The following is an 11,386-nucleotide window of genomic DNA, read 5'->3' on the forward strand; positions in this document are numbered from 1 at the left end:
ACCTCACTCATTCTAAAGGATGAGATAGGTTGGTCCTACCCTAGATGATCAACCTAGTTTTCTTACCTTATCAAAAAAAAAAAAAGATTCAAATGTAAATAACTTGAGATGAACAAAGGAAATGGAAGAACAATAGAAGAAACCTTTGAATAATGGCGGAGAGTGGTCAATTCCCCAATACAAACCCAAGAATTCTTCAAGTACAAAGCTAGATCTAGGATTGTTTGAGAAATAATTGAGGAAAAATTAAAGTGAAATTATGGAAAGATTAAAGGCTAATTCTACTCTAATCTAGTCCTAAGAGGGTTTAATCTAATCTAAGAGGACTTAACCTCCACTAAGAGGGCTTAATCTCCTTTAAATACAAGAAGGGTATATATAGTAAGTAAGCTTTAGGGTTAATTATGGGCTTAAATGAAGGCTAGGCCCACCAAACACGACTAACTCCTTGCAAGTCCCTTGAGCAGGTCGTGCGTCCTGGAGCTGTGAAGAAACAATCCTAGAGCTTAGGTCGAGCGTCCTGGGAGTAGCACGCATGGGCTAAGGGTAGGGACGGCCGTCCTGATGTAGGGACGCACGTCCTGATGCTCAGCTCGAGCGGGCAGGTGCTAAGCTTGTCTTTTTTAGCTCGGATTGTAAAACGGACGTCATTTCCTCATCCGGACTCCTATTGGAGTGATTCAAAAGCCTAGACCACTTGATTTTTCGACGCCTTTTCATCTAGCATAGTTTCAGAGCCAAACAAGAAAGTCTTGATTTGGTTCCAAGCAATTTCCTCTTGTAACGGCTCCCTTCTCATCATCCTTGCCCAACAACTTGTGGGGATAGATTCTTGGGTCATGAGGATTGTCTTTCATTGCCCTAAAACTTTCTTTATTGAGCTACGGCCTTTAGTCTTGGTCTCCTATTCGATGCTTGGTCGTTGGATGCAATCAATTTAGCTCCGATTTACTCTGTTTAGGCAAAGTTGGTGCTCCTCTCCTACTAAGGACACCAATTCTCAGGATATGCACAATAGGAAACTAAAGACAAGAAACGGCCCTAATACACACTAAAAAGCATAGGAAAGAGGCTAGTTAGGGGACTAAATGTGCGTAAATACGAGTCACATCAACACAATTGCTACACCCTTTGATATCAACATAATCTCACCCAACCAAAGTAGCAATAATAGTTACCAGCTACCAAATACATGTGACTGTCCGGAAGCGAGGTTGTTTATGTAATGTAGTCAATAACATAGGCAATAGAAACATGCTACAAAGGTTCACAAAGGGGGTTGCAAAAGAGGATGGTCCTAAACCTAGAAGATATAAGAATAGGCCATTCTAAACATGTGAAGCTCCAAATAGAAAAAAACAATTGCCTTTCCTCATAGTACAACCGCCACAAACCCGATACACAAGAGGCATTAGAGACTAAATCACACTTATGCAATTTGATGTTACGCATACCACGATGAGAACTACACATAAATCCTAATACAATGAGACCGTTATGGTTGTTATCGACCTAGAAAGCTCTAAACCTCAGAATTATGTTGTTTACCGACAAATGGTCTAGTCTACTCAATAATTAACACTATGCCAAGTGCGGTCAAGGCTCATTCACCATATTTTTTTTCAATAAAAAGACAAAACTATGTACATGAGTTGCAAAATAGGATTCAATGAATGAAAGAAAGCAAATTATCATCATTTTATCCACCCATCACCAAGACTCAAAACTCGATAAAGGAAATAAAATGTTTTTGGATTTTTTTTAAATGCACTCAAAGTAAACACACAAAAGCAATAAGAAAAATACGAAAATAAAACACACAACAAAAACTAAACCTCTCCCTCAAACCCAGATGTCACAATGTCCTCAATGTGATGCTAACAGTACAACATCACACACAAATATACCACAAGTAATCCAAGGACACTACTAATCTATGACAAGGGAATTGAAAAACTTCTAACTAAATGCAATAAAAAGAAAGAAAAAAAGCAAAGAAACTACCAGTTACTTGTGCTTGTCTGGAACGCTCCCCAAAATCAGCTCCAAATCAGGGGAGTAGTGATCACCGTCACCACCAGTCATCTATATTCATACCCTCTATTGCTGACGAGCTCATCATCATCTCTATCTTCATAGTCATTCCCCTCCACCCATACACCTCTTTCCTCAACAACGCCGCCATTCGGGCGCCATCCATCATTAAGGGTTTCATTATACTCCTCTTCTCCCAACCATTGACCTCCTAGAGCACCATAAGTATGCCCATAATCAGGGCCCGATACCGAAGGATCAACCCCGTGCTCCGTGAATACATCATCATGACTAACATCACTCCGATAGAAAGTAGCCAAAGGACATGTAAGATGGAAGCCCATACACTCCATGTAGTGAAACATGTTGGGACCTATCATATCTTCATTTGTCTCTATATATGTCCGTCTTCAGTTTTCAAACGAGGTGAGTGTAACACTCCGAGCCAAACCTATGGTTGGGAGCGGTCACTCACGGTAGCCCGCCAGGCTGTGTACATGTCCCACAGATCAACACGGGTCCTTTCTTGCGCATTTGTCCTCACTCAAGCGCATCCCGGGAACCTTCCCAGGACGTCAACCATCCTATGACTACTTTACGCCAAACACATTTAACTGTGGAGTTCATTTTGCGTGGATAACAAGAAAATAAAGTGCACTTTGTTGGTATGAGTAGTACTTTTCAATCCCTTTAAGAACTAGTCAGATTTTAAGACTATCATTGGACCTCTGTAAGGGGGTACCCCACCCGAATAACGTATTCGGTTAACAAGGAGTATTTCACACCTCCTCACTTGAAGAGAGCAAAGTCCTTGTTCCACTTGGCAGCATTTGACCATAGTCAAGCCTCATGCTAGGTAGGTGACCCAGGTACTTCTGACCACAGGCTCACCACACGGTCACAGGGTTGCTTTGATTCCACTTGTAACACCCCGACCCAAACCTAGAGTTGAGAAATATCATTCACGGTCGATGGTCAGGCTGTGCACATGGCCCACAGATCAATATGGGTAATTTTCAACGCATTTTGTCCTCACTCATGCATATTCCGGGAACTAGGTCACCCATCCTTAGACTACTCTCAGCCAATCACACTTAATAGTTGAGTTCTTTTGCATGGATAACCAGAAAAGAAAGTGAATTTTATTGATATGAGTAGTACTTCCAATCTCTATAAGCACTAATCAAGTTTTAAGTCTATCAATGTACACTTCAAGACGGTACCCCACCAGAATAACGTCTTCATTTAACACGGAGTATTACAGTGAGTCATAGATAGAGGTAGGAGTGAGCACAAGTGTGAGCACCACCCCGAGGATACAAAATTCAATCGGGACATTGTAGGAAGGATGTTGCTGACCACCGAGAGTGGGAATGGGGGAGATGAAGAAACTCGGGAGGACTATCACCCTACCCTTTCTCACTTGGAACTTATACACCCCATTATTCTTCATCCACCAATCAAAGTCAAAACTCCTTCGCATAGTATTTATCATCAAGAAAAAGATACCACCTAGTCTTGGTAGGCACTTGTTCCCAATAGCCCATGCGAAATCGTCTACCTCAATATAAGATATTTTCCCTTTAGCAATCCTTTTAAAATAAAGGCAAACGAAACGAGGTCTATATAGGCGGAAAGGAAGCTCATATTAAACATTTAGATACGAACCAATGAGTAAGACTTCCATCTTGTTCATCTCATTCTTGTTGAACCGACCAAAAACAGTGTTCGCCGAGATACGGAATGCAATACGAATAACCGAGTGTTCAATGTTCTCAACAAGTATAGCAGTGTTATCTACTTGACTATCACGAGTAATGCATGACCAAAGCTTTGTAGGGGGGAAAAAGTGGATGGAGTTGTTCCAAGATCATCATCAGCATTAAAATCCAAAATTTCACAAATTCTAACAAAGGTAAATGAAAATCGATTGAAAATATTTGAATTGATAATTGATTGGACAATCGATATGAATAACCTGAATAATACCCGAACTAGACTCAATCTGAATCGAACAGAAACTGAATCGAATTCAATAATTACCTAATGATACCCGAACCTGAATATATCTGAACCGATAAGAACACCATCGATTGACCTGAATTAAAAGTATTTATTTTCTCATAATAAACTCAAATTTCAAGTGTTTGCCATTGATTTTTTATTTATTAATGATAGTATAAGATACATTTAAGCTACATTTTCTATCGTTAACTCAAGAAAATTATGAACCTAAACGGAACTGAACTGAAACTAATCTGATCTGAACCGTACTCGACTCGAAATAGTACAAACCGATTAAAGTGGTTAACTGAAATGAACCCGGTCGAAATCGAACCAAAATCGAAACTAAGGTCAACCTAGACCTGTCAAACGGGTCGGGCGGGCGGGTTACGGGTTCGGTCATTTCGGGTTCGGATAAAATACGGGTCGGGTTAGTTTCGGGTTTGTAAAATACGGGTTTATACGGGTTTCGGGTCGGTTAGGGTCAATTTCGGGTTTGTAAAGTACGGGTTCGGGCGGGTCGGGTTTATACGGATTTCGGGTCGGGATAGGGTCAAAACGGGTCTTAGGGACTCCTTTTTAAATAATTGTATAAATTATTATTTTTTCATCTCTTTTTTCGAGATTTTTTTGTATCATTTTATTTACTCTTAAATTCATGATCAATTTATCTTTTATTTTTCTATCTAGTAGTCTCCCTTTTTACATAACATATATAATATATTACTAGTTTCACACTCGTACGTTGCAACGGGGTAATTAACTTAATTATAATGTAAAACTTGTGCGTTGCAACTGGTACAATACTTGGAAGATTCAAAATATTTTGGTCTTATACCTAAATTCAATGATATTCTTATTTATAGTCATGAGATCATCCCACCTTATAATAATCTTTTGATGTGGGACAATTTAACTATTTAGATGTTGTATATTCATCACAATTACATAATTTTTCAATGTGGGACAATAATATACTTAGAAGTACACCATATTTTTCGCACCTAATTCGACATCAAACATTGTTTATTAATAAGCAAACACTCCCTCCAATCCGCTATTTTCTTCCCATTGTTTGTGGGCACGGGTATTAAGGAGATAAATAAAATAAGAGTAAAAGAGTTAGGTGGGGTTTGGTGATAGGAGAGACTGATGAATAATTAAGAGTTAAATAATGAATTGTGGGCCACAAACATTAAAGATGCTTATTTTCTTTAATTTTAGTTCTAACGACATGGTTTTTGTTAATTTTGTTAATTATATATTTTGATACATGGTATAGTAAGAATATTTTTTTTTGTCTAATATATGTAATATCTTAACTTTGTGCGAAATGTTGAACTGATAAGTTGTTATACAGTGCGTGACAAATAGTGAGTAGTGACTATATATCTGCTAATAATTTGATTAATAATCATGTGCTAAAACTATACTTTAAAACATATATAAGCATGCTTTATTTAATAGTTTGAAAGTTGGAATATTTTCATTTTAAATTAGTATAATTCGCTTTAAATACTAAACTTTAATAAAATTTCCCATCAACGGATCGAGTCGAGTCTTGACCCTAAATGTGCGGGTCATTATCGGGTCGGGTCATTTTCGGGTTCACATTTTTTCGGGTCGGGTTCGGCCGGGTTATTTTCGGGCGAGTTTTAGTCGGTTTTTCGGATCGAGTCATCTTTTGACAGGTCTAGATCAACCCGATTTAAATTGAACTTATTTAACCAATCTGAAACCGAACCGGCCGCACGTCTCATTGATCAGTTAGCACGTCTAGTGAGGATCAAAGAAATAAGGGTTACAACTTACAACCTTGCGTCGTTGACGAATCACGACTCTACGAACTGAAAACACAACACCACAAACGCAGTTTGACAGAGTAAAGAGAGATGGCATCCATGGATGTTGACGTAGCAATGGTTCCCGCCGACGAAGGTTCAAACCCTACTGGGCCATCTTCCTCCAAAAAAAACAAGCGCTTTGAGATCAAGAAGTGGAACGCTGTTTCTCTCTGGGCTTGGGGTTTCCTTCCTTTCTCTCTCTTTATTTTTTTCTGTAAACCCTAAACCCTAATTGTTCGGCTGATTGATCTTTTGTTTGTATGATGTTGACTTGCAGATATTGTGGTCGATAATTGTGCTATTTGTAGGAACCACATCATGGATCTTTGTAAGTAGACAACTTTCCAATTTTCTTGAAACCGCAAATTCTAGAATAAGACGGTCTCACACCGTAAGACGGTGAATAATTTGTGTATTGAAAGTGATTAATTTGAATTGTGTGTTTGATTAGGCATCGAGTGTCAAGCTAATCAGGCTAGTGCTACTAGCGAGGAGTGTACTGTTGCTTGGGGTATCATCTTCTCTTTTACGCTTCACATTTCTTTATACTTGATTTTTTGGTTCACTGAGTCGGACTATGTCAAATTGTTACTTACTGGTTTATATTGCAGTTTTTAGCCTACAATAACCTGATTTGAATTGTGTATTTAGTGTTGTTTTAGGGTTAATTGGATGAAAGTCAGTCTATTTACTATTTACTCCTCCATATTCGTATTGAACTAACAAAGTTGATGTATGTTAGACACCTTGTCATTGCTAACGATATTAGGGTCGTACTTGGTGAGATTGTGTTCAGGACAAGGTCTTCAAAGCAACCTTGCTGATAGTGGGTATTTGTTTTGGATATTATCGTTCCTAGAAATTGTATTATTGTGAATATGGGTGATTTTTTGGATGTACTCCCATAATTTAACTATCTGTGGATTCGTTGCAATTTGGTAGGGCTCTAGTTTTGTAATGTGTTAGATTAATGGCAGTGGGAGAGATGTTCTCTTGATATTAGGAAGCTCTTCCCCCTAGTTATTCAAGGATTGGGGAGTATATAAGGTATCAGAAAGAGTACAAGAGTTGTAATAATTTGATTGCTCTTGTTGCTGTTTTGAGACGAATGAAAAGTCGGATCCTGTTGAGGTTAAGTCTTAGAGAAGGTAGGGTAGGAAATGTCATATGTGCTGGCTCTTGTGTGGGGCCAGTCATGATTTGTTGGATCGGGTGGCTGGGGGAAGATATCAGAATCTTCACCGGTTTTAGTATAGTCTATTACTTAGTCGTTGAGCAAACTGATGTAAAAGATTATACAATTATTGGTATTTAGGTACTTAGCTGTTGAATCTATCGGAGTTGTTTTTGCAAAACTGGATGAGGGTGGAGTAAAGGTAGTGTACACGCAGTTTTATTGGTTGTTCCAGTAGAGCCGTGGGTTAGCATCGGTCCACAATGGCCAGTAGAGTGCTGTAAAAGCCCAATTCATATTGAAAATACCTAATGGTTCACAAACACCTTAGGGTAGCATTTGATTCTCGTATTCATCTTGCGTATCATAGTGTATGAAAAGTTATACGCTGTATGATATTTATGACAATGAAGTTTGATATATAGTGAGCGACTGTTTTGAGTTTGTTGGATTCGGATAAGTGCAGTATCATTTTTGCTATTCTTTTGCTTATTATATGGTGATATCCTACTTTTTCCAGGATAAGATAAGAAATTTAATGAACTTAAAAAATCCAATTAAGAGCTTCCTCTTAAGTTACACCTTTTTGCGTCTTCCTGATGACCAATTCTTCCTACGTTTCATCTGATTGTATACGTATTCCATTTTGAACTGTTCCATTTCATTGTATAGTTTCTATTTTTGGACGAGTTTGAGCTCTAGAAAGACCGTATTGCCCTTACTTTTTAATTACCCAACACATCTAGTACGTCAGCCCCATTTTCTATGTCAGTCACCTTCATCTTCTCCACCTCACCTCTACTACCACAAAGCCCCCACCTCTCCTCAGCACCACCCAAAACCCACCTCTAGCATCACTCCAACTTAACTTCCACCACTTTCAACGCCCTCCACTCCGACCCCCTCCACTACTTTTGTCGTCATCCATCCTCAGCCCACCTCCACTTCCGTCTCCCTTTGCCCAGTGCTACCTCTCTCCCACTCTCCCATGACAGTGCTACCGCCACCCTCCTCCTTCAAGGACCTCTCGTGCCACTCTCCGCCTCCTTGACATCGTCTCCTACCACAGCGCTAACTAATCTATCCCCCCTGTCACCGTTTATCTACATCGCCACCCTCAATAGCTTCTCCTTCCACCCCGGACATTGGCCAAGCGAGAAGTGGTTTACTCTCTCATTGACATCTGGTTGGGGTACCAGCACCTGATGTGGGTGGGCAATGACCGAATCTGGTTGCTGTGGTACGGAGAAGTGTCGGGGTGGCAGTGATGGTGGGTTCATTGGGGGGTGCTTTGTTGGGATAAGTAGTGTAAGATGAGGTTACCGGATTCTCGCATTCCCTAGCGAATTGTGAATCCACCTGATCAACTTTATCATGGCTCGTGTTTTACCATCTATATACCAGACACTTTAGTAAGAGTGTATTGCGTATTGATGTGGCCTTTACATATTGAAGTAGGCAATCCAGATTTGAGCAAGTCCGTTTAATTTAAAACTTTCACTCTCATTAGTTTCTTGAATTTAATAATGGGATTTTGTATGAGGTGTGCCAACTAAAAATGGGAAGTAGATCAAGAAATGGAGTGACTAACATTTTTCCAAATCCATTTTCATGTCAGTGAAGTTTCGTAATTTTGTATCCATTAAATAAGGCACCATTATGTCATGCACACAAAAATGATGTTGGATGGCCATTACTTGTTTTATATGATTCAGTTGATAATATTTAAGGACACTTCGCCGATTAATAAGTTAATTTCTTTATCTTTGGCCTTTAATTGGTAATGTAGATACTAGAAGTATACAATTCAAATGAGCCATATTCACTGGCCTATAGTAGTTGTACCTAGGTAATTGCTTTAGCTCATGTTTTTTTTTTTGCTGGAAACTTGAGCTCCTTTGGTGTACTATCTTTTTTGGTGAAATTGGAAATTTATTGCTGTAGTTTCAGCACAAGTTGATTGATGTAAGTACTTGCTGGATCTCTGGGTGGTTTATAGGGAGAAAAATGGATTCTGCCATCACTTTATCACCCTCCAATCTGCATTTGCAAAGATGCCTTCCCCATCCACATGCCTCCGTCAAAACAAGGTCTTAATGCTTTTTTGGTCCTAGCATATGTACAGTGTTCAAAGACTTAGGGGTGCTCTTAGAAGTGAACTATCTTTTTCTAATTTTTTATGTTAGGCTGATTTAGACATCACAATCTCTTCACAGGTTTTAGAGGTGCTCTGTTAGCTTGTGTTCGTGACAATTCTTTTGAATTTGATTTCACCTTGAATAGCATTATGGTCGCATCTGAGAGTATTCTTTTCTCACAAATGCGAAATGCCTAATCTTGTATCAGTGCTTTCCCCATTTAGTGCACACCTCACTTTCTTGAGAGGATGGTTAAATGTATCAGTTCAATAATTTTTTGAATCGTTGACTTACAATCAAGACTTAGAATTCGAGGTCCAATGAAGTTTGCTGTGTCGATTCATGATTTTTATTTGTATACTATGTCATGATTGTCAGCTGAGAGCTTGTGAGTTGTGAGGATAGAAATAATTGTCTTCGCTGCAAATAAGAGTTATTAGAGTCAATATTAATCTGAAGTCAAAATGCGCTCTGATTTCTGAATTTTTAGCGTAATCTGTTGTTCTAGTTCTTTAGCAGTATAGGTAATATTGCCAAATTGGTGGTAACAATTTCAAGTTAGCATTGAATTTATCTGCACAATTTGAGTTCTGTTGGTAAAAGATTAAAAGCTATTTGTACTCTCACTTGGGTCATATTGAGCACATACATGGAGCAGATTGTGGGCTGTGCAAATACTTATATGAGACGGTATTACATGTGAAATCAACCATTAATCTTAAATTACGAATACTTAATTATTTTAGATGGTTTCACCGATTCCTGCCTCATGCAAGATTTACTATGAACTGAAGTTACCTTCTACACACATTTGGCATACCTGTGTTGCCAATTCTCACTTTTATGAAACGGGTTTTGCAGGAGTCTGCAATCATGCATTTCACTTTCACTGCATCAGCCGATGGCTCAAGACCCGTCAAGTGTGCCCACTAGGTTTGCCCACATACCTTTGCTTCCTAATTTTTATCCTTGTTTGCTTAGTTTGTTGGCAAATACCTGATTGTCTGAATCTTTGTTTTGTGATTGATGTAGATAACAGTGAATGGGAGTTTCAGAAGTATGGCCACTAGAGCTTTTCAACAGTTTGATTGCTTGAAACTTGAAATCATCGTTATGGCAGATTATCGTCTAAACAATTACTGGCAATTTGGAACATCTAATGTCTATAAGTCTATAACTCCGTTCTGATAGGTGCTAATTGTTGGGTGATTTTGACAAAACTTGATTGTTGATGGGATATCCTTCATATAACGTTTTATATTTTAGGACGATTGAAATGCAAAGGCTTACAGGTGTCTGCTATGGGACAGAGTACTACGTATTTTGGATCTGTTTGGGAGCTTTCCAAAACAAATGTCCCATTTGTTACCTCCTTGCTTATATGTTTATCTTATTCCCTTTAAACCAAGGGTCTTGAAAATTAAAAAAAATGATTAATGTATCTGAAAATTAAAAAAAATGTCCCATTTATACTGGGCGTCGCTAATTAACCGATTTAACGACTAAATTAACAATTTATACTCCTAAATGCACTCTACTCCAATTAATAAAGTAATATAGTGCAAGGGTCGAACCCAAGAGAAGGAGATAAAGACTAAAGGCTCAATTTAAAACACTAATTAAGACTCTAACTAAAAACTAGGGGTGAGCAAATTTAGGTCCGGACCGGACCATTTGGTCTGGACAAACCCGGACTTAATTATTTTGGTCCGGTCTTTGGTCCTCATTTTTTCAAGGTTTGGTCTTCGGTCCGGTCCGGTCCAAGACCTGTTAATTTAGGTCCGGACCGAATGGACCAAATTTCATGTTTTTAATGACGCAACATTAAAATATTATGAATCAAATTAACATTTTATCTTCAAAAGACATTATAAATTAGTATTGTCAATGATTTTCATAAAAAGAGTCGTCTAATTATTTAAATGCATTTTATTTAGCGGAATTAAAATGTAATTATTGTATACGAAATAGTGAAAAAACTAATTTTAGGTCCATTTTGGTCCAAGATCGGACCGGACCAAATATTTCGTGTTTGGTCCGGTCCAAGACCGAAAGTTTTAGGTCCGGTGTTCGGTCCACTACATTTTTATTTTCGGTCTTTGGTCCTGTAACACTACGGATTTTCTTTGGTGACTACTCGACCGAGTAGAGCCTACTCGGCCGAGTAGTGCTGTTGTCGTGTGTTGTTTTGG

At 38.6% G+C, this 11,386-nt stretch overlaps 1 protein-coding gene across 1 annotated transcript; it reads left to right on the forward strand.

Annotated features, from left to right (window-relative positions):
- The first annotated feature begins 5,787 nt into the window (after window positions 1-5,787).
- Window positions 5,788-10,524, forward strand: LOC141605788 (RING-box protein 1a-like). Its single transcript, XM_074424684.1, has 5 exons — window positions 5,788-6,063; window positions 6,160-6,210; window positions 6,334-6,393; window positions 10,056-10,127; window positions 10,227-10,524. Exons 1-5 carry the CDS (start codon window positions 5,931-5,933, stop codon window positions 10,262-10,264), a joined length of 354 nt encoding a protein of 117 aa, XP_074280785.1. The 5' UTR covers window positions 5,788-5,930; the 3' UTR covers window positions 10,265-10,524.
- The last annotated feature ends 862 nt before the right edge of the window (window positions 10,525-11,386 follow it).

This window comes from Silene latifolia, chromosome 10, assembly GCF_048544455.1.
Source record: "Silene latifolia isolate original U9 population chromosome 10, ASM4854445v1, whole genome shotgun sequence".
Taxonomy (NCBI): Eukaryota; Viridiplantae; Streptophyta; class Magnoliopsida; order Caryophyllales; family Caryophyllaceae; genus Silene; species Silene latifolia.